Raw genomic sequence first — 24,959 nt, 5'->3', positions numbered from 1 at the left:
AAGTTGACGTGAATGGTGGTATATACACTTGGTCTAATAATCAAAAAAATCCTACCCTTGAAAAGTTGGACCATATACTTATGTCCAGTTCTTGGGAAAGGCAATTCCCTTTGACTTTTGTCAGGAAACTAACTAAAGAGATTTCAGATCATAGCCCTTTGATCTCGAATACGGAGGACTTTATTCCTAACACAAGTCATAAGAGAGAATTCAGATTTGATCTTAATTGGCTCAAAAATCCTGAGTTTATTCCCTTAGTTGCTAAGGTGTGGATGAAACCTGTAAATGCAAATGATCCCATTGATGTATTAAATATCAAAATGAAGAGATTCAAGAAATGTTTCAAAGGATGGGGATCTAACCTGTTTGGGAAATCTAGAAAGAGAAGGAGAGATCTTAGAGAGGAGCTTGAATATCTAGAAAAACTAGAAGAAACTGATGTGCTTTCCCCTGAATTATACTGCAAGAAAGTTGATATTTTGGTGGAATTATATAATCTACTGGTGGAAGAGGAGATTGCATGGATGCAAAAGTACCATGAAAATTGGTTGTTGAAAGGGGATAGAAATACTGATTACTTTCACAGAATAGTAAACGGTAGAAGAAGGAGAAATACTATTTCCTCACTTAGTTGTGGAGATGAGATGATAGAGGGGACTAAAAACCTGTTAAAACATGCAACTGAGTTCTATAAAGACCTTTTTGGACCTGGAGCTAGAAATCTATGCAAGTGAAGGGAGAATATGTGGGAGTCAAATGAAAAATTGACAGATATCGACAACTTCATTCTTACTAGGCCCTTTTCTGATACAGAAATCAAAAATGCTCTTTTCTCTATGAAGCCAAATAAAGCACCAGGACCAGATAATATTCCCATTGAATTTTTTCAGCATTGCTGGGAAATAGTAAAAAATGAAGTGCTACTCCTATTTGAGTGGTTCCATGACAACAAACTAGATGTGCAGTGCTTGAATTATGGGATCATTACTTTACTACCTAAAGTTGTTGGTGCTAATAAAATTCATCAGTTTCGCCCCATATGCTTGTTGAGATGCATTTATAAGCTAATCACTAAGGTGCTTACTGTTAGACTAGAGCCTTATTTTGATATCCTCTTTAGTAGACATCAAAATGCTTTTATTAAGAAAAGAGACATAATGGATGGAATCATGTCTTTGCATGAGATTCTCCATCATCTTACAGTAAAAAAAATCTGGGATCGTGTTGAAGCTAGATTTCAAAAAATCTTACGACAAAGTTAACTGGGATTTCCTCTTAAATTGTCATAAGATGAGGGAGTTTCATCCACAATGGATTGAATGGGTTAGGAAAATCCTGGTAGGGGGCACAGTTAGTGTGAAACTGAATGACGAGGTTGTTGGAAATATGCCCTAGAGGCAATAATAAAATGGTTATTATTATATTTCCTTATTCATGATAATTGTCTATCGTTCATGCTACAATTGTGTTGTCCGTAAATCGTAATACATGTGTGAATGCATAGACCACAACATGTCCCTAGTGAGCCTGTAGTTTACTAGCTCGTTGATCAATGGATGGTTACGGTTTCCTGACCATGGACATTGGATGTCATTGATACCGGGATCACATCATCAGGAGAATGATGTGATGGACAAGACCCGATCCTAAGCATAGCACAAGATCGTGTAGTTCGTCTGCTAGAGCTTTTCTAATGTCAAGTATCATTTCCTTAGACCATGAGATCGTGCAACTCCCGGATACCGTAGGAGTGCTTTGGGTGTACCAAACATCACAACGTAACTGGGTGGCTATAAAAGTACACTACAGGTATCTCCGAAAGTGTCTGTTGGGTTGGCATGAATCGAGACTGGGATTTGTCACTCCGTATGACGGAGAGGTATCTCTGGGCCCACTCAGTAATGCATCATCATAATGAGCTCAATGTGACCAAGTGGTTGGTCATAGGATCATGCATTATGGAACTAGTAAAGTGACTTGCCGGTAATGAGATTGAACGAGGTATTGGGATACAACGATCGAATCTCGGGCAAGTAACATACCGGTTGACAAAGGGAATTGCATACGCGATTACTTGAATCCTCGACATCGTGGTTCATCCGATGAGATCATCGTGGAACATGTGGGAGCCAACATGGGTATCCAGATCCCGCTGTTGGTTATTGGTCGGAGAGCGGTCTTGGTCATGTCTGCGTGATTCCCGAACCCGTAGGGTCTACACACTTAAGGTTCGATGGCGCTAGGGTTATTAGGAAGACTTGTATGTGATTACCGAATGTTGTTCGGAGTCCAGGATGAGATCCCGGACGTCATGAGGAGTTCCGGAATGGTCCGGAGGTGAAGATTTATATATGGGAAGTTATCATACGGTCACCGGAAAAGTTCGGGTCATACTGGTATTGTACCGGGGCCACCGGAGGGGTTCAGGGGGTCCACCGGGAGGGGCCACCTCTCTCGGAGGACTTCATGGGCCGTACAGGAAAGGGAACCAGCCCTTGGAGGGCTGGGTGCATCCCTCCCTTGGGCCCATGCGCCTAGGGTTGGGGGGGAAACCCTAGAGGGGGCGCCCTCCCTTGCTTGGGGGGCAAGCCCCCTTCCCTTGGCCGCCACCCCCCTTCTAGATCTCATCTAGAGGGGGCCGGCCCCCTTCCCCCTTCCCCTATAAACAGAGGGGCGAGGGGAGGGCTGCACGACCGCACCTAAGGCGCAGCCCCTCCCCTCCCCAACACCTCTCCTCCTCCGTTAAGAGCTTGGCGAAGCCCAGCCGGAGTACTGTCGCTCCATCACCACCACGCCATCGTGCTGCTGTTGGAGCTCTCTTCCTCAACCTCTCCCTCCTCCTTGCTGGATCAAGGCGCGGGAGATGTCTCCGCTCCGTACGTGTGTTGAACGCGGAGGTGCCATCTGATGACCCGCAAGTATACGGGATAGTTGTAGCCTCTTTCGATAAGTAAGAGTGTCGAACCCAACGAGGAGCTAAAGGTAGAACAAATATTCTCTCAAGTCCTATCGGCCACTGATACGACTCTACGCACGCTTGACGTTCACTTTACCTAGAACAAGTATGAAACTAGAGGTACTTTGTAGGTGTGATAGGATAGGTTTGCAAGATAATAAAGAACAAGTAAATATAAACTAGGGGCTGTTTAGATAAAGATGCAATAAAGTAAATATAGCGAGTGTGGAAAAGTGGTCGTAGGAGTTGTGAAATTGTCCCTAAGCAATTGACTATGTTACTAGACCGGTAATCACTATTGCAATTATATTTGAGGGAGAGGCATAAGCTAACATACTTTCTCTACTTGGATCATATGCACTTATGATTGGAACTCTAGCAAGCATCCGCAAATACTAAGGATTTATTAAGGTAAAACCCAACCATAGCATTAAAGTATCAAGTCCCCTTTATCCCATACGCAAACAACCTACTTACTCGGGTCTGTGCTTCTGTCACTCACGCCACCCACCATAAGCAAATCATAAACATATTGCAAACCCTACAGCGGGAATCCCTCACGCTTGCGTGACACGGAGGGCACCATAGGACAGCACCAATAATAAAACATGCAGTTCAAACCAATCATAGCAATTCATCAATCACCGATATGACAATAGAAATCTACTCAGACATCATAGGATGGCAACACATCATTGGATAATAATATGAAACATAAAGCACCATGTTCAAGTAGAGGGTACAGCGGGTTGCGGGAGAGTGGACCGCTGAATATAGATGGGGGAAGGTGATGGAGATGTTGGTGAAGATGGCGGAGGTGTTGGTGAAGATCGCGGTAATGATGATGGCCCCCGGCGGCGTTCCGGCGCCACCGGAAGCAAGGGGGAGAGAGCCCCCCTTCTTCTTCTTCTTCCTTGACCTCCTCCCTAGATGGGAGAAGGGTTTCCCCTCTGGTCCTTGGCTCCCATGGCTTGGGAGGGGCGAGAGCCCCTCCGAGATTGGATCTATCTCTATGTTTCTGCGTTCCCAGATTCTACCCCTTCACCGTTTCTTAAATATCCGGAGATCCGTAGCTCCGATTGGGGTGAATCTTTCGCCCAGATCTTTCTCATAAAATTAGCTTTTTGCGCCAAAAGAAGAGCGTCAACCGCCTTATGGGTGGCCCACGAGAGTCCAGGGCGCGCCCAGGGGGGAGGGCGCGCCCCCCTGTCTTGTGGCCACCCCGGACACCGTTTCGCGTTGATTTTACTTCCCAAAATCATAAATATTCCAAAAAAAATCTCCGTCCGGTTTTATCCCATTTGGACTCCGTTTGATATTGGGTTTCTGCGAAACAAAAAACATGCAACAGACAGGAACTGGCACTGGGCACTGGATCAATATGTTAGTCCCAAAAATAGTATAAAGTTGCCAAAAGTATATGAAAGTTGAATAATATTGGCATGGAACAATCAAAAATTATAGATACGACGGAGACGTATCAGCATCCCCAAGCTTAATTCCTGCTCGTCCTCGAGTAGGTAAATGATAAAAAAGATAATTTTTGATGTGGAATGCTACCTAGCATAATCTTGATCATATGTCTAATCATGGCATGAATATTAAGACACGAGTGATTCAAACAATAGTCTAACATTTGACATAAAAACAATAATACTTCAAGCGTACCAATAAAGCAATCATGTCTTTTCAAAACAACATGGCCAAAGAAAGTTATCCCTACAAAATCATATAGTCTGGCTGTTGCTCTATCTTCATCACACAAAGTATTTAATCATGCACAACCCCGATGACAAGCCAAGCAATTGTTTCATACTTTAGTAATATCAAACTTTTTCAACTTTCATGCAATACATGAGCATGAGCCATGGATACAACACTATAGGTGGAATAGAAAATGATGGTGGGGATTATGTGGAGAAGACAAAAAGGAAGAGAGTCTCACATCAACTAGGCGTATCAACGGGCTATGGAGATACCCATCAATAGATATCAATGTGAGTGAGTAGGGATTGCCATGCAACGGATGCCCTAGAGCTATAAGTGTATGAAAGCTCAAACTGAAACTAAGTTGGTGTGCATCCAACTTGCTTGCTCATGAAGACCTCGGGCATTTGAGGAAGCCCATCATCGGAATATACAAGCCAAGTTCTATAATGAAAATTCCCACTAGTATATGCAAGTGAAAGCATAGGAGGCTCTCTCTATGAAGAACATGGTGCTATTTTGAAGCACAAGTGTGGTAAAAGGATAGTAACATTGCCCCTTTTCTTTTTTTTCTTTTTTTTTCTTTTTCTCGGTGGGCTTCTTTAATTGGCCCCCTTTTTAATTTAGGCTTCTTTGGCCTTTCCTTTTTTTTTCTGGGGCAATGCTCTATAATGATGATCATCACACTTTTATTTACTTACAACTCAATATTACAACTCGATACTAGAACAAAGATATGACTCTATATGAATGCTTCCGGCGGTGTACCGGGATGTGCAATGATCTAGCATAGCAATGACATCAAAACATGAAAACATCATGCTAGCTATCTTACGAGCATGCAAAGCAATATGACAATAAATGCTCAAGTCATGTATATGATGATGATGGAAGTTGCATGGCAATATATCTCGGAATGGCTATGGAAATGTCATGATAGGTAGGTATGGTGGCTGTTTTGAGGAAGATATAAGGAGGTTTATGTGTGATAGAGCATATCATATCATGGGGTTTGGATGCACCGGCGACGTTTGCACCAACTCTCGAGGTGAGAAAGGGCAATGCACGGTACCGAAGAGGCTAGCAATGATGGAAGGGTGAGAGTGCGTATAATCCATGGACTCAACATTAGTCGTAAAGAACTCATATACTTATTTCAAAAATCTACAAGCCATTGAAAACAAAGTACTACACTCAAGCTCCTAGGGGATAGATTGGTAGGAAAAGACCATCGCTCATCCCCGACCGCCACTCATAAGGAAGACAATCAATAAATAAAATTGTGCTCCAACTTCATCACAAAGCGGTTCACCATACATGCATGCTACGGGAATCACAAACCTCAACACAAGTGTCTCTACAATCCACAACCACCCACTAGCATGACTCTAATATCACCATCTTTATATCGCAAAACTATTGCAAGGAATCAAACATATCATATTCAGCGATCTACAAGTTTATGTAGGATTTTATGACTAACCATGTGAATGACCAATTCCTGTCATCTCTCTAAATAGATATAAGTGAAGCAAGAGAGTTTAATTCTTTCTACAAAAGATATTCCCACGCTCTAACAAATATAAGTGAAGCAAAAGAGCATTCTACAAATGGCGGTTTTCTATGTGAAGAGAAATAGGCAATCCAACTTCAAATGATATAAGTGAAGCACATGAAGCATTCCATAAAGCCACACTCAAAAGATTTAAGTGAAGTGCAATGAGCATTCTATAAATCAACCAAGGACTATCTCATACCAGCATGGTGCATAAAAGAAAAGTGAAAACTAAATGCAAAAGACGCTCCAAGACTTGCACATAATGCATGAACGAAACGAATTCGAAAACATACCGATACTTGTTGAAGAAAGAGGGGATGCCTTCCAGGGCATCCCCAAGCTTAAACGCTTGAGTCTCCTTGAATATTTACTTGGGGTGCCTCGGGCATCCCCAAGCTTGAGCTCTTGCCTCTCTTCCTTTTCCTCATATTGAGACCTCCTCGTTTAGACACTTCATCCACACAAAACTTCAACAGAAAACTCGGTAAGATCCGTTAGTATAATAAAGCAAATCACCACTCTAAGTACTGTTGAAAACCAATTCATATTTTGTTTTTGCATTGTGTCTACTGTAATATAACTTTTCCATGGCTTAATCCACTAATATAAATTGATAGATTCATCAAAACAAACAAACTATGCATCAAAAACAGAATCTTTCAAAAAACAGAACAGTCTGTAGCAATATGAATATCCACCATACTTATGGTACCCAAACAATTCTACAAAAATTAGGAAAAATAAACGAGTTGTATAGAAAGACAGTTCAAAAGGAATCATAACCAATTGACATTCCAGTTAAAAATGTAAAATCACGCACTACAGCCAAAGTTTCTGTCCTGCACCGTACAAACCAACAAGCATTGTAAACATCCTAAAGGCAAACCTTAGCACATTATTTTTATAATACAATGGAATTATACAAGGGGATAATTATTTTTGATGAAAAGTTTCTGTAATTAAGATTCACAAAGTTTCCGTGAGCATGAACAAAGTTCAAGGAGCTCTCCCACTTCAACAATGCTTGTCTCTCCCACTTTCACTTTCCTTTTTGAAAAGTTTTCAGGTTCCCCTCTTTATTTTTGTGTTTTTAAACTATATGAAAGCAGTAAACAGAAATAAATGACTCTCTAAAACTTCCGGGTTGTCTCCCTGGCAGCGCTTTCTTTAAAGCCATTAAGCTAGGCATTTAGTGCTCAAGTAATGCACCCACTCGGATCCCAAGGTATATCAAAGCCAATTTTAATTAACAATGATTTGTAATTTAGTAATGAGCATAAAGTAAAATATATCATGCAACAACGAAGTCTAACTCTCTTCCTATGCGTCGGCATGTCATAAAAGAACAATTCATGCACACAAAGTAAAGGCCAATGCATAGTATAAACAGTTTCTTGCAATTTTATCATATTGGAAACATAGAGAGGTGGAGATATAGTTCCTCTCTCATAATAATTGCAAGTAGGAGCAGCAAGCACATGCATATTTATATCTATCAAAATCATCATGTGCAATGGTAAAAGGCAACCCATCAATATAATCCTTAATAAGCACAAACTTCTCTGATATAGTGTAGTTGGGAGAATTCAAAAAGATAATAGGACTATCATGCGTGGGTGCAATAGCAAAAATTTCATGTTTAACATAAGGAACTATAGCAAGTTCATCTCCATAAGCATAATTCATATTGGCATCTTGGCCACAAGCATAGCAAGCATCATCAAAAAGGGATTCAAGGGATCATAGCAATCATCCTTCGGTAAGCACGAAGGGGAATTAAATAATGTATAAGTTGAAGGGTTACTCTCATTAGAAGGTGGGCACGAGTAGCTAATCCGCTCTTCCTCCTTTTGTTCTTCGCTCTCCTCATCATCTTTTTCATCCAATGAGCTCACATTTTCATCAATTTCTTCTTCCATAGCTTCCTGCAAAATATTAGTCTCTTCTTGGACAGCGGATACTTCCTTAATAAATGCATTAATATAGTAATTGTATTCATAATTTTCATAGCAATATCTAAGTATAGCAAGATTTTCAGGCCTATAAACATCATCATCTAAAGCTTCATACTTTTCAAACAAAGATTCAATTTCATAAGCAGCCTTAAAAGCAACAAATTCTTCTATTTGTTCCACATCATAGTAATCATATATACCATTAGCATAAGAAGCTAAGGTTTCATTATCATTAAATTTGCATGAAAAGGGAAGGTGTGGAGCCTTCATCCTAGAGCAACAAGTAATATCATATCTCAAGCATTGAGCCCAGGGATACCAACACAACATAAAAAATTGATCCCATAATAGTTTCCCTTTTTGTCTCAAGCGATAATCCCTAAAGTATTCACGTTGATCCAACGTGTCTCCCATTATAGAGTTGAATGGGGTTTTCTCAGGATTATCAAAGTAGTATATAATATCTCTCGCATAATGAGAATGGAGGGTTTTAGGAGTTACCCCATCTCCATGAGTAGCAAGTACACCTAATTTTTTTGGTATTTTGTGTTCCATATCCATAACTAAAGATAGAGAACAACTAAGAACAACAAATAAAAATTACTTAGTGATAAAGCAAACAAGCACACCCGAGAATATTCACCCCACGCTATGACTCCCCGGCAACAGCGCCAAAAAAAGGTCTTGATGACCCGCAAGTATACGGGATAGTTGTAGCCTCTTTCGATAAGTAAGAGTGTCGAACCCAATGAGGAGCTAAAGGTAGAACAAATATTCTCTCAAGTCCTATCGGCCACTGATACGACTCTACGCACGCTTGACGTTCGCTTTACCTAGAACAAGTATGAAACTAGAGGTACTTTGTAGGTGTGATAGGATAGGTTTGCAAGATAATAAAGAACAAGTAAATATAAACTAGGGGCTGTTTAGATAAAGATGCAATAAAGTAAATATAGCGAGTGTGGAAAAGTGGTGGTAGGAGTTGTGAAATTGTCCCTAAACAATTGACTATGTTACTAGACCGGTAATCACTATCGCAATTCTATTTGAGGGAGAGGCATAAGCTAACATACTTTCTCTACTTGGATCATATGCACTTATGATTGGAACTCTAGCAAGCATCCGCAAATACTAAAGATTCATTAAGGTAAAACCCAACCATAGCATTAAAGTATCAAGTCCCCTTTATCCCATACGCAAACAACCTACTTACTCGGGTCTGTGCTTCTGTCACTCACGCCACCCACCATAAGCAAATCATAAACATATTGCAAACCCTACAGCGGGAATCCCTCACGCTTGCGCGACACGAAGGGTACCATAGGACAGCACCAATAATAAAACATGCAACTCAAACCAATCATAGCAATTCATCAATCACCGATAGGACAATAGAAATCTACTCAAACATCATAGGATGGCAACACATCATTGGATAATAATATGAAGCATAAAGCACCATGTTCAAGTAGAGGGTACAACGGGTTGCGGGAGAGTGGACCGCTGAATATAGATGGGGGAAGGTGATGGAGATGTTGGTGAAGATGGCGGAGGTGTTTGTGAAGATCGCGGTGATGATGATGGCCCCCGGCGGCGTTCCGGCGCCACCGGAAGCAAGGGGGAGAGAGCCCCCCTTCTTCTTCTTCTTCCTTGACCTCCTCCCTAGATGGGAGAAGGGTTTCCCCTCTGGTCCTTGGCTCCCATGGCTTGGGAGGGGCGAGAGCCCCTCCGAGATTGGATCTATCTCTATGCTTCTGCGTTCCCAGATTCTACCCCTTCACCATTTCTTAAATATCCGAAGATCCGTAACTCCTATTGGGGTGAATCTTTCGCCCAGATCTTTCTCATAAAATTAGCTTTATTGCGGCAAAAGAAGAGCGTGAACCGCCTTATGGTTGGCCCACGAGAGTCCAGGGCACGCCCAGGGGGGAGGGCGCCCCCCTGTCTCGTGGCCACCCCGGACACCGTTTTGCGTTGATTTTACTTCCCAAAAATCATAAATATTCCAAAAAAATCTCCGCCCGTTTTTATCCCCTTTGGACTCTGTTTGATATTGGGTTTCTGCGAAACAAAAAACATGCAACAGACAGGAACTGGCACTGGGCACTGGATCAATATGTTAGTCCCAAAAATAGTATATAAAAGTTGCCAAAAGTATATGGAAGTTGAATAGTATTGGCATGGAACAATCAAAAATTATAGATACGATGGAGACGTATCACCATCCGTTCGGCTCTAGGATCATCGGTGATTTGGATCACGACGAGTACGACTCCATCAACCCCGTTCTCTTGAACGCTTCCGCTCGTGATCTACAAGGGTATGTAGATGCAGTCATCTCTCTCTCGTTGCTAGATGACTCCATAGATTGATCTTGGTGATGCGTAGAATTTTTTTTATTTTCTGCAAAGATCCCCAACAGTGGCATCATGAGCTAGGTCTATGTGTAGTTTCTATGCACGAGTAGAACATAAATTTGTTGTGGGCGTAGATTTTGTCAATTTACTTGCCACTACTAGTCTTATCTTGTTTCGGCGGCATCATGGGATGAAGCGGCCCGGACCGACCTTACACGTACACTTACGTGAGACAGGTTCCACCGACTGACATGCACTAGTTGCATAAGGTGGCTAGCGGGTGTCTGTCTCTCCCACCTTAGTCGGATCGGATTCGATGAAAAGGGTCCTTATGAAGGGTAAATAGAAATTGGCATATCACGTTGTGGTTTTGGCGTAGGTAAGAAATGTTCTTGCTAGAACCCTATTGCAGCCACGTATAAACATGAAACAACAATTAGAGGACGTCTAACTTGTTTTTGCAGCATATGCCTTGTGATGTGATATGGCCAAAAAGGATGTGATGAATGAAATATATGTGATGTATGAGATTGATCATGTTCTTGTAATAGGAATCACGACTTGCATGTCGATGAGTATGACAACCGGCAGGAGCCATAGGAGTTGTCTTTATTTATTGTATGACCTGTGTGTCACTGAATAACGCCATATAATTACTTTACTTCATTGCTAAACCGTTAGCCATAGTAGTATAAGTAATAGTTGGCGAGACAACTTCATGGAGACACAATGATGGAGATCATGATGATGGAGATCATGGTGTCATGCCGGTGACAATGATGATCATGGCGCCCCGAAGATGGAGATCAAAAGGAGCAAAATTATATTGGCCATATCATGTCACTATTTGATTGCATGTGATGTTTATCATGTTTTTGCATCTTATTTGCTTAGAACGACGGTAGTAAATAAGATGATCCCTCATAACAATTTCAAGAAAGTGTTTTCCCTAACTATGCACTGTTGCGAAAGTTCGTTGTTTCGAAGCACCACGTGATGATCGGGTGTGATAGATTCTAACATTCACATACAACGGGTGTAAGCCAGATTTACACATGCAAAACACTTAGGTTGACTTGATGATCCTAGCATGTACAGACATGGCCTCGGAACACAAGAGACCGAAAGGTCGAACATGAGTCGTATAGAAGATACGATCAACATGAAGATGTTCACCGATGATGACTAGTCCGTCTCACGTGATGATCGGACACGGCCTAGTTGACTCAGATCATGTATCACTTAGATGACTATAGGGGTGTCTATATGAGTGGGAGTTCATTAAATAATTTGATTAGATGAACTTAATTATCATGAACTTAGTCTAAAAACTTTTGCAAAATGTCTTGTAGATCAAATGGCCAACGCTCATGTCAACCTCAACTTCAACGCGTTCCTAGAGAAAACCAAGCTGAAAGACGATGGTAACAACTATACGGACTGGGTCCGGAACTAGAGGATCATCCTCATAGCTGCCAAGAAAGCATATGTCCGAGAAGCACCGCTAGGTGATGCACCCGCCCCAGCGAACCAAGACGTTATGAACGCTTGGCAGTCATGTGTTGATGATTACTCCCTCGTTCAGTGTGGCATGCTTTACAGCTTAGAACCGGGGCTCCAAAAGCGTTTTGAGCAACACAAAGCATATGAGATGTTCCAGGAGCTGAAAATGGTTTTCCAAGCTCATGCCCGGGTATGAAGTCCCCGACAAGTTCTACAGTTGTAAGATGGAGGAAAATAGTTCTGTCAGCGAGCACATACTCAAAATGTCTGGGTTGCACAACCGCTTGTCCCAGCTGGACATTAACCTCCCGGATGAGGCGGTCATTGACAGAATCCTTCAGTCGCTCCCACCTAGCTACAAGAGCTTTGTGATGAACTACAATATGCAGGGGATGGTGAAAACTATTCCTGAGGTATTTTCAATGCTGAAATCAGCGGAGGTAGAAATCAAAAAGGAACATCAAGTGTTGATGGTCAATAAAACCACTAGTTTCAAGAAAGGCAAGGGTAAGAAGAACTTCAAGAAGGACGGCAAGGGAGTTGCCGCGCCCGGTAAGCCAGTTGCCGGGAAGAAGCCAAGCACGGACCGAAACCTGAGACTGAGTGCTTTTATTGCAAGGGGAACGGTCACTGGAAGTGGAACTGCCCCAAGTACTTAGCGGACAAGAAGGCCGGCAACACCAAAGGTATATGTGATATACATGTTATTGATGTGTACCTTACCAGTACTCGTAGTAGCTCCTGGGTATTTGATACCGGTGCGGTTGCTCATATTTGTAACTCAAAACAGGAGCTGCGGAATAAGCGGAGACTGGCGAAGGACAAGGTGACGATGCGCGTCGGGAATGGTTCCAAGGTCGATGTGATCGCCGTCGGCACGCTACCTCTACATTTACCTAGGGGATTAGTTTTAAACCTCAATAATTGTTATTTAGTGCCAGCTTTACGCATGAACATTGTATCTGGATCTCGTTTAATACGAGATGGCTACTCATTTAAATCCGAGAATAATGGTTGTTCTATTTATATGAGAGATATGTTTTATGGTCATGCCCTGCTGGTCAATGGTTTATTCTTAATGAATCTCGAACATGATGTTACACATATTCATAGTGTGAATACCAAAAGATGCAAGACTGATAATGATAGTCCCACATATCTGTGGCACTGCCGTCTTGGTCACATTGGTGTCAAACGCATGAAGAAGATCCATGCGGATGGACTTTTTGAGTCTCTTGATTTCGAATCATTTGACACGTGCGAACCATGCCTCATGGGCAAAATGACCAAGACTCCGTTCTCCGGAACAATGGAGCGAGCAACCAACTTATTGGAAATTATACATACTGATGTGTGCGGTCCAATGAGCGTTGAGGCTCGCGGTGGCTATCGTTATGTTCTCACCCTCACTGATGACTTAAGTAGATATGGGTATGTCTACTTAATGAAACACAAGTGTGAGACCTTTGAAAAGTTCAAGGAATTTCAGAATGAGGTGGAGAATCAACGTGACAGAAAAATAAAGTTCTTACGATCAGATCGTGGGGGAGAAATATTTAAGTCACGAGTTTGGTACGCACTTAAGGAAGTGTGGAATTGTTTCACAACTTATGCCGCCTGGAACACCTCAGCGTAACGGTGTGTCCGGACGTCGTAATCGCACTTTATTGGATATGGTGCGGTCTATGATGTCTCTTACCGACTTACCATTGTCATTTTGGGGATACGCTTTAGAGACAGCTACATTCACTTTAAATAGGGCACTGTCTAAATCCGTTGAGACGACACCGTATGAATTATGGTTTGGAAAGAAACCTAAGCTGTCGTTTCTAAAAGTTTGGGGATGCGATGCTTATGTCAAGAAACTTCAACCGGAAAAGCTCGAACCCAAGTCGAAAAAATGCGTCTTCATAGGATACCCTAAGGAAACCATTGGGTATACCTTCTACCTCAGATCCGAAGGCAAGATTTCCGTTGCCAAGAACGGGTCTTTCTGGAGAAAGAGTTTCTCTCGAAAGAAGTAAGTGGGAGGAAAGTGGAACTTGATGAAGTACTACCTCTTGAACCGGTAAGTAGCGCAGCTCAGGAAGATATTCCTGTGGTGCCTGCACCGACTGGAGAGGAAGTTAATGATGATGATCAAGGTACTCCGGATCAAGTTACTACTGAACTTCATAGGTCCACAAGGACACGTTCCACACCAGAATGGTATGGCAACCTTGTCCTGGAAATCATGTTATTAGACAACGGTGAACCTTCGAACTATGAAGAAGCGATGACGGGCCCAGATTCCAACAAATGGCTTGAAGCCATGCAATCCGAGATAGGATCCATGTATGAAAACAAAGTATGGACTTTGACAGACTTGCCCGATGATCGGCGAGCGATAGAAAATAAATGGATCTTTAAGAAGAAGACGGACGCGGATGGTAATATTACCATCTATAAAGCTCGACTTGTCGCTAAGGGTTATCGACAAGTTCAAGGGGTTGACTATGATGAGACTTTCTCTCCCGTAGCGAAGCTGAAGTCCGTCTGAATCATGTTAGCAATTGCCGCATACTATGATTATGAGATATGGCAAATGGACGTCAAAACGGCATTCCTTAACGGCTATCTTAAGGAAGAACTGTATATGATGCAACCGGAAGGTTTTGTCGATCCTAAGAATGCTAACAAGGTATGCAAGCTCCAACACTCCATCTATGGGCTGGTGCAAGCATCTCGGAGTTGGAACATTCGCTTTGATGAAATGATCAAAGCGTTTGGGTTTATGCAGACTTATGGAGAAGCCTGCGTTTACAAGAAAGTGAGTGGGAGCTCTGTAGCATTTCTCATGTTATATGTAGATGACATACTTTTGATGGGAAATGATATAGAACTTTTGGACAACATTAAGGCCTACTTGAATAAGTGTTTTTCAATGAAGGACCTTGGAGAAGTTGCTTACATATTAGGCATCAAGATCTATAGAGATAGATCGAGACGCCTCATAGGTCTTTCACAAAGCACATACCTTGATAAGATATTGAAGAAGTTCAATATGGATCAGTCCAAGAAGGGGTTCTTGCCTGTGTTGTAAGGTGTGAAATTGAGCTCGGCTCAATGCCCGACCATGGCAGAAGATAGAGAAAAGATGAGTGTCATCCCTTATGCCTTGGCCATAGGGTCTATTATGTATGTCATGTTGTGTACCAGACCTGATGTAAACCTTGCCGTAAGTTTGGTAGGAAGTTACCAAAGTAATCCCGACATGGAACACTGGACAGTGGTCAAGAATAGCCTGAAGTACCTGAAAAGGACTAAGGATATGTTTCTCGTTTATGGAGGTGACGAAGAGCTTGTGTAAAGGGTTACGTCGACGCTAGCTTCGACACAGATCTGGATGACTCTAAGTCACAAACCAGATACGTGTATATTTTGAATGGTGGGGCAGTAAGCTGGTGCAGTTGCAAGCAAAGCGTCGTGGCGGGATCTACATGTGAAGCGGAATACATGGCAGCCTCGGAGGCAACACATGAAGCAATCTGGACGAAGGAGTTCATTACCGACCTAGGAGTTATTCCCAATGCGTCGGGGCCGATGACTCTCTTCTGTGACAACACTGGAGCCATTGCCCTTGTCAAGGAGCCCAGGTTTCACAAGAAGACCAGGCACATCAAGCGTCGCTTCAACTCCATTCGTGAAAATGTTCAAGATGGAGACATAGATATTTGCAAAGTGCATACGGATCTGAATGTCGCACATCCGTTGACTAAACATCTTCCGCGAGCAAAACATGATCAACACCAGAACTCTATGGGTGTTCGATTCATCACAATGTAACTAGATTATTGACTCTAGTGCAAGTGTGAGACTGTTGGAAATATGCCCTAGAGGCAATAATAAAATGGTTATTATTATATTTCCTTGTTCATGATAATTGTCTATCGTTCATGCTATAATTGTGTTGTCCAAAAATCGTAATACATGTGTGAATGCATAGACCACAACATGTCCCTAGTGAGCCTCTAGTTGACTAGCTCGTTGATCAATGGATGGTTACAGTTTCCTGACCATGGACATTGGATGTCATTGATAACGGGATCACATCATTAGGAGAATGATGTGATGGACAAGACCCAATCCTAAGCATAGCACAAGATCGTGTAGTTCGTCTGCTAGCGCTTTTCTAATGTCAAGTATCATTTCCTTAGACCATGAGATCATGCAACTCCCGAATACTGTAGGAGTGCTTTGGGTGTACCAAATGTCACAACGTAACTGGGTGGCTATAAAAGTACACTACAGGTATCTCCGAAAGTGTCTGTTGGGTTTGCATGAATCGAGACTGGGATTTGTCACTCCGTATGACGGAGAGGTATCTCTGGGCCCACTCGGTAATGCATCATCATAATGAGCTCAAAGTTACCAAGTGGTTGGTCACAGGATCATGCATTACGGAATGAGTAAAGTGACTTGCCGGTAATGAGATTGAAGAGGTATTGGGATACCGACGATCGAATCTCGGGCAAGTAACGTACCGGTTGACAAAGGGAACTGCATACGGGATTACTTGAATCCTCGACATCGTGGTTCATCCGATGAGATCATCATGGAACATGTGGGAGCCAACATGGGTATCCAGATCCCGCTGTTGGTTATTGGCCGGAGAGCGGTCTCGGTCATGTCTGCGTGATTCCCGAACCCGTAGGGTCTACACACTTAAGGTTCGATGACGCTAGGGTTATTAGGAAGACTTGTATGTGATTACCGAATGTTGTTCGGAGTCCCGGATGAGATCCCGGATGTCACGAGGAGTTCCAGAATGGTCCAGAGGTGAAGATTTATATATGGGAAGTTGTCATACGGTCACCGGAAAAGTTCGGGGTCATATCGGTATTGTACCGGGGCCACAAGAGGGGTTTCGGGGGTCCACCGGGAGGGGCCACCTCTCTCGGAGGACTTCATGGGCCATAGAGGAAAGGGAACCAGCCCTTGGAGGGCTGGGTGCATCCCCCCTTGGGCCCATGCGCCTAGGGTTGGGGGGGAACCCTAGAGGGGGCGCCCCCCTTGCTTGGGGGCAAGCCCCCTCCCCTTGGCCGCCCCCCCTTCTAGATCTCATCTAGAGGGGGCCGGCCCCCTTCCCCCTTCCCCTATAAACAGAGGGGCGAGGGGAGGGCTGCACGACCACACCTAAGGCGCAGTCCCTCCCCTCCCCAACACCTCTCCTCCTCCGTTAAGAGCTTGGCGAAGCCCTGCCGGAGTACTGCCGCTCCATCACCACCACGCCGTCGTGCTGCTGTTGGAGCTCTCTTCCTCAACCTCTCCCTCCTCCTTGCTGGATCAAGGCGCGGGAGGCGTCTCCGCTCTGTACGTGTGTTGAACGCGGAGGTGACGTCCGTTCGGTGCTAGGATCATCGGTGATTTGGATCACGACAAGTACGACTCCATCAACCCCGTTCTCTTGAACGCTTCCGCTCGCGATCTACAAGGGTATGTAGATGCAATCATCTCTCTCTCGTTGCTAGATGACTCCATAGATTGATCTTGGTGATGCGTAGAATTTTTTTTATTTTCTGCAACGATCCCCAACAGAGGTGGGGCCCTATTTTCAAAGCTCGAAAGGGGTGCGCCAGGGAGACCCATTCTCACCTTTTCTCTTTAATTTAGCCGCTGACTGCTTGACAAAAATGGTGATTAAAGCCCAGCAAAATGGCTTGTTCAAAGGGTTAGCGTCTGATTTGATTCCAAATGGTGTGGCTATCTTGCAATATGCGGATGACACGATCCTATGCTTCGAGGATAATCCTAGGAATGCTCTTAATATTAAGCTGATGTTATATCTTTTTGAAGTCATGTCTGGGTTGAAAATCAATTTTATGAAAAGTGAAATCTTTTCGATTCGTGCTGATGATACTACTATGCAAAAATATGCTGAGATGTTTAATTGCCAGATAGGTGACTTCCCTATCAAATACCTAGGCATGCCTGTGAGCCATGCTGGTTTGAAGTGTAGTGATTGGATCTTTGTAGATGGCAAATTCATCGATCATTGTGAAACCTGGATTAGTGAAGTTCTATCCATGGGGGAAAGGCTGATCAAAGTGAACACTGTGCTGTCTCATATTCCTACTTTTTACATGTCTATGTTTCTTTTGAACAAGACTACCTTGGAGAAGTGGGACAAACCCAGAGGAAAATTTTTCCGGCATAGCAAAGGGAAAAAGGAGGCTACCATATGGTTAAATGGAGCCGTATATGTCAATCCAAAAAGAAAGGGGGTTGGGTGTTAAAGACTTGAGGAAGCAGAATATCAGTCTTTTAGTGAAATGGTGGTGGAAGCTTGAGAAAAATAAAGGGCTCTGGCAAGATATAGTTAAGGCAAAAAACTTAAAGAAAACATCGGTTGCTATGGTAAAACACAAAGCCAGTGACTCACCTTGCTGGAAATCACTTCTAAAAGTGAAAGACCTTCATATGCTGGGTAGAGGTATTAATTTGAACAGGGGAGATGTGGCTAGACTCTGGCTTGATAGCCTGGATGGTAGAGTTCCTTTTAAAGACAGATTCCCACTGCTTTTTGAGACTTGTACTGACCAAAATTGTATTGTTGACAAATTTAAATGTCTTGATCAGATCTCCTCTTTTAGGAGGAGGATGTCTCCTGAGATGATGAAACAATGGGAGGAAATGAATAAAGAGATGTTAAATCTTAAGCAAAGTGATTGGCCAGATGAGGTTTATTGGAAACTGGACAGTTCGGGCAAATATACTACAAAGTCCATGTACACATGGCTAGAAAGGGATATAGCAGGATCTAACTTTAAATGGATTTGGGATGCAAAGCTGCCTCTTAAAATACAGATCTTCTTGTGGCAGATGGCACAGAATGCCATCTTGACTAGGGACAACATGAAAAAAAGATAATGGCCGGGGGATCCTTGCTGTTCTTTCTGTGACCAATTAGAAACAGGTCAGCATTTGTTTTCTTTGTGCCCTGTCTCCAGGGTGGTGTGGAGAACCGTAGGTTCCTTGCTTGGAACTGATTGCTGCCCTAACTCTGTCTGGCAATACTATGCGTGGATGTACAACTTCTTACTTGGGCTGGACAAATTATACACGATTGGCTTGGCTGCTATATGTTGGGCTATTTGGCTGGCCAGGAACTGAGCCACTTTCGAACTCAAATGGATTAACTCTCCATTTGACATTGTATTTACAGCTTGTGCCTTTTTGATGTATTGGGCAGGTCTCCAGAAAACAGAGATAGGAGAGATGGTGAAAAAAGGAGCGGAGATGCTGAAGGAGAACACAACACATATGCTGCTGCTTTGCGGTCCCCCAGCTCCAGCTAGGGACAGACGTGATGGGAACTAAGGAAGAAGATGCTGCAGACCCTGATCAGTAAGCTTCTGGCATTTTTTTGCGAAAGAAAAGCCGTCGATGCATCCTGGAGACCATGCTGGATGAACAGGGTGGAGTTCTTCAGTCCTTGTTGTGGGGGTTCTGGTAGTTCATTTGGGGATGTTTTTGTTATGGCTGCTGTGGCCTGGTGCCTGATGGTGGTGTCTGTAAGACTTGTGATACTTTCCGTAGGTGTTCGTTAGTGCGGTTTTGGGTGACACCCAGGTTTTCGCCCCATGATCTGTTGTCCCTGATGAAAGGCACAGATAGTGGGTTTCCTGGTGTTGCCCTAAACTCGCTTTTCCTCTTTCTCTCTAGCCTTGCTGATTTCAGTTCCTGAGACATTGTATTTCTGTTATGAAAGTAATGGAAAAGAAAAAAGCCCGGTTCGAAAAAGAAAACTGGACAAGAAATAAAAAACAAAAGAGAATAAAAAAGGATTCTAACCAGTGCTCGCGTTCTAGCGACCGGATAAAAAAAGATTAATGGGCCTGCCCAGTTGCTATACGAGATAAGATGTCCTTCTAGCGAGAGAAGCTACCATCCTTCTGTAAGCAAGGCCCGTTTATTTATTTTTATTTTGAGATGAAGGCCCGTTTATTTTTGCTTGAAGCAGAATAGCCCACAAAGGGATGATAGGGTCGGAAGGCCATTTGTTATCCAACAAATAAATGTCTCGTTTTCGCACAAAAAAAGAAGACGCAGGGGAGAACCAGTTGCTGCTTTGGTGAGTGGCTAGAACTCGGGAGCTGATTGGGTGGAATAGGATAATGAGATATCTCGTGGAACATGGGACCGAAATGTTTCCCGAGATTTGGCCTTTTCGATCTCTCAAACCGAAACCCAAAAGAGAGATGGAGCGCGCGTGTGTGATGCGGTCGCTCGCCTCAGTCACGGCTTGATGCCTTGATCAATTCGATTTTGCATTCGAATATGCTCGTCTCGTGTGGTTCGTTCGAATATGCCGGTGCGACAAAGGCCAAGGGCAAGTGGGAACCACTGACTTTCGTCCACTCCCTTCTCCAGCTCCAGCTCTTCTTTCTTCGCCTCGCGCGAGTGAGCGAGTAGCCTCAATCGATTCGATTCAACCCAAAGGAATACCGGAAGGGGATTAAATTGCCGCAAGGACGAGGCAAGGATGGCGAGGGCGGCGCCCATCCTCGCCGTGTCCAAACCGTCTCCTCTCCCTCTAATCGCCCCGTCGTCACGCCCCCGGGCTGGGCCCCTTCACCTGCATCGCCGCCGCCTCCTCCCACTCTCGCCGTCGTCGTCATGCAGCACCAGCACCAGCGCCTCTTCCTCCTCCTCGTCGCCGGTCTTGCTGCGGGACGACGAGCTGGACCACCAGGAGGAGCCCCCGCCCGCTTCGGAGGCCGACTCGCGGCCCCGCCGCATCGCGCTCTTCGTCGAGCCCTCCCCCTTCGCCTACGTCTCCGGCTACAAGAACCGCTTCCAGAACTTCATCAAGTACCTCCGCGAGATGGGCGACGAGGTCATCGTCATCACCACCCACGAGGGCGTGCCCGACGAGTTCCACGGCGCCAAGCTCATCGGGTCCTGGAGCTTCCCTTGCCCCTGGTATCAGAAGGTCCCGCTCTCGCTCGCCCTCAGCCCCAGAATCATTGGAGAAGTCGCTAGGTTCAAGCCCGACATTATCCACGCCTCTTCCCCTGGAATCATGGTACGTATGCTACTAACCAATCTCCTTTCTGTATTTCCACAATAAGAGTATTATTCAGTATTGGAGATTTCATATTTTCCCTTGACCAAGTGAATTAAATTCACAGGTATTCGGCGCCCTAATCATCGCAAAGTTGCTATGCGTCCCTCTAGTGATGTCCTACCACACCCATGTTCCAATGTGAGTTGACTTCCCTTCCTCTCTCACAAATTTACAACTCATATACACACCCGTTTCGAAAAAACAAGGAGGAAAAGAAACTGGGTTATGCGAGCAACAGAACTGCAACTTGAACAAAACTGAGAAAATATCTTCTCTTATCTAGGCCAACACAACTAGACCATTTAATTAATCCTCAGCTCCTAGCAGGAAAACACCATCCACGGTGTTATCTGCATTTTGTGAATGATGTCTACTCCCTCTGTAAACAAATATAAGAGTGTTTAGATCACTACTTTAGTGATCTAAACGCTCTTATATTTCTTTACGGAGGGAGTATAATCCTAGGAATTGTGGGTTTATTTATCCAGCTAGAGAGGCGAGCTGATCCTTGTTTATCTATGGCAGTTATATTCCAAGGTATACATTCAGCTGGCTTGTCAAGCCCATGTGGCTAGTTATAAGTAAGTTTTCACTTATGTACTGCACAAACGTATAACCTCCCTGAGACTAGCCAGCTGATACAATCTTCGCATGCTATAGAATTCTTGCACCGAGCTGCGGATCTCACACTGGTACCATCAGTCGCCATTGGCAGGGACCTTCAAGCTGCCCGTGTTACAGCAGGTTTGCACAAACATACATACTGCTTCCATGTTATTACTTCTTTCCAGGTTCCAACATCTTCCTCTCATGGTGCATGATTCCAGCCAATAAGATACGCCTTTGGAACAAGGGCGTGGATTCAGAAAGCTTCCATCCTCGTTTCCGTAATCAGGAAATGCGGTCAAGGCTAACGTAAGTAATCTACTTTGCTCAGCTGGTCCATTTGTGATGCAGTTTCAATTATGCTAATGGGTTCTTGCCTCACCCAGTATGTCGAGAAAGCTGCATAATGAATCGATTTGATCAGATATATCTTTCATGTGACTAAGTGTGTTGCTTGTATGCTTCTTCTATTATGACAGGAATGGTGAACCAGACAAGCCACTGATAATCTATGTTGGACGCTTAGGAGTTGAGAAAAGCTTGGATTTTCATAAACGGTGAGCTCATGACGTTTCTGATTTTTAATGCTGCAGTGCAAACTGAATGGCGCGTGTGATAGAAACCTTACCTACCTCTCGTGTCCCCTTATTGTTACCATAAAGTTTTGTTGACATAATTTAGTTTTTTTTTTATCTAGCTAAATCATATCTTGTGTTCACCAAGTGTCACTGCTGCTGACATTGGGTTCTACTTTTTCCAGAGTCATGGACCGACTTCCAGGATCAAGAATTGCATTCATTGGAGATGGCCCATTCAGGTGTGCATCGTTATATCATAGAAATTAGTTGACTTCTTCCTTCAGTAGAAAAAGCAATAATGGAGTTGATTTAACTGTTGAAATTTGCTAATTGCTGATTTATTCTCCGAAGAGACTCTCGCATATTGTCATGAAATTTGCTTCTTCTTTTATGTAATGAGAGACTGAAATCCTCTTGTAAGAAGAGTACACACCGTTGCCATTCTTAACATGTGCCTTCCACTGCAGGCCTGAACTTGAAGAGATGTTTTCAGGAATGCCTGCAGTGTTCACAGGGACATTGCAAGGGGAAGAACTGTCACAGGCCTATGCCAGTGGGGATGTGTTTGTGATGCCTTCTGAGTCAGAGACGCTGGGTTTTGTTGTGTTGGAGGCAATGTCATCCGGAGTCCCGGTGGTCGCTGCTCGAGCTGGAGGCATACCTGACATTATACCTGAGGATCAGGAAGGAAAGACCAGCTTTCTGTACACACCGGGTGATGTGGATGACTGTGTTGGGAAGGTTGAACTCCTGCTCTCCTGTGAAGAGTTGAGAGAGACAATGGGGAAGGCCGCCAGGAAGGAGATGGAGAAATTCGGCTGGAAGGCGGCGACGAGGAAGATTCGGAACGAGCAGTACAGCGCCGCAATTTGGTTCTGGCGCAAGAAGAGATCGCAGCTGCTGAGACCTCTCCAGTGGGTGTTCCGGAGGCTCTTCAGGCCTGCTCCTGCTCCTGCCCCCGCCATAACAAATCAGTCATAGGAGATTCGTTGTATTCAAGCCCTAGAATCAATCAACCATTCTGTTGAGTCCATCAGTTTGGTCAACCCGAAAGATAGAAAGATTCATGGGACACCTAATGTGAATATGTAATGCTCAATTAAATTGGAGCCAACAGAAGTAACTCCAGTTTGCTCCGGTGGCAAGTTGTAAATGTTATATACTGCTTGCTATTCGTTGACACCAGATTTTGGCTTACACAAGACCTCCTTTAACATGAAAGTTGTGGGTCTCATCGAGACAAACAACTTTGCTTGCGATCTCTAGCAGATCCTGCAACCGGCGTCCCACAGAACTCCTATGATTGTGAATACCCATTAATTATTTTCAAACTTGAGCAAATGAGTTGAAGTTTGACAAGAAAACAACGTAATGAGTTACGGCTGTGTATATTTGCATAGAAGCTACTCCCTTCGTTCCAAATTAGTTGACTTGAATTTGTCTAAATACGGATGTATCTATACTTGTTTAGTGTCTAGATAAATATGGGTCAAATAATTTGGAACGGAGGGAGTATATAGTTATGGATCCTCCAACATGTGGTATTTGGATTTGTCACACTATTCACTTTGGAACCCTCTTCCTTTCCCCTCCCGGGCCGCTCGCGCGGGCGGCTCCGGAGGAAAAAACCTAGATCCAAGCGCCCCTCCTCCCGGAGAGATCCTGGCCGCCGCCGCCGCCGGCAGCGGCGGTGGTGGCGGCGCCCGGCCGCCAAAGGCGACGGGTAAGATCTGCACGCCCTGACATGGCTCCTTCGCGCGGGGGAGCACCGTCTTGCGGGCGCCGCGGCGACTGGCGGTTCTGGTGCGGTGGCGCGCGACGGAGAGCACTGGAGGAGGAGCACGGTCGCAAGGTGGAGGGGCGGGGGTCTTCCTCGGGCGCCGGCGTGTGTGTCGGAGGCCGCGGCGCGGGGTCCCTGGCGGCTGCAGATCTCGGAATGGAGTGGTGACTGAGCGTGGCGGCCGGGAGTCGCGATGGTGTCCGGGGCGTGCGGTGTGCTTCCTGCCGGCGCCGGAGTGGCTCGGGGAAGGCAGCGCCTTGGATTGCTGGTGGTGGCGCGGTCAGGATCTGGCCGGAGCTCGGCTCAGGAAATCGCAATGGGAGCGCCTTGGTGGTGCGTGCGTTCGCTGGAGGCGCAACGCGCTGGCTCCTCCCGTGCGTGCCCCTGGTTGCAGCGGCTTGGCTGGTTGCCGGAGTGGTTTGGCCAGCCCACGCCTGTGGTGCCGGCGGGTCTTGGCAGCGCCAGGGAGGGTGGCTTGGAGCTGGTGACGTTTGTCTTTCGACCGTGCAGGAGCTGGAGGTTGGCCGGCGTGCTCTCGGCTGTGTGATGGGTCGGTGTTCCGCGATGGTTTTGGCCATGATGGCAAGGCGCTGCTGCAACGGCGGTGTAACCCTGACAGATTAGCCCAATCCTTGGATAGGGGTGGGAGGTGTGCGACTGTTGGATGAAAATCCTGCTCGCGTCTTTGGCCGGAGCTGGCGGCGCCTGTGGGTGTCGTTCCCTCCTTGGAGGCGTCACTGAGGTGTGTCGGCATCTCCCCTTCTTGATCGGGGTGTGGTCTCCGGGCGAAAGCCTTGGTCCATTGTAGGACTGGCGATGACGACGGTGTGACGTCGTTACTCTGTTGAGA

The 24,959-nt window shown here is 44.7% G+C and overlaps 1 protein-coding gene across 1 annotated transcript; it reads left to right on the top strand.

Annotated features, from left to right (window-relative positions):
- Positions 1-20,264: 20,264 nt before the first annotated feature.
- Positions 20,265-23,514, top strand: LOC123045172 (sulfoquinovosyl transferase SQD2). The gene is made up of 8 exons (XM_044468118.1): positions 20,265-21,103; positions 21,210-21,283; positions 21,671-21,726; positions 21,806-21,889; positions 21,973-22,060; positions 22,231-22,308; positions 22,512-22,568; positions 22,797-23,514. The coding sequence occupies exons 1-8, from the start codon at positions 20,561-20,563 to the stop codon at positions 23,308-23,310; spliced, it is 1,494 nt and encodes a 497-aa protein (XP_044324053.1). The 5' UTR covers positions 20,265-20,560; the 3' UTR covers positions 23,311-23,514.
- The last annotated feature ends 1,445 nt before the right edge of the window (positions 23,515-24,959 follow it).

Source organism: Triticum aestivum, chromosome 2B (assembly GCF_018294505.1).
Source record: "Triticum aestivum cultivar Chinese Spring chromosome 2B, IWGSC CS RefSeq v2.1, whole genome shotgun sequence".
Taxonomy (NCBI): Eukaryota; Viridiplantae; Streptophyta; class Magnoliopsida; order Poales; family Poaceae; genus Triticum; species Triticum aestivum.
Note: the sequence above shows the minus strand (reverse complement) of the source record. Positions and strands in the feature narration are given on the sequence as shown.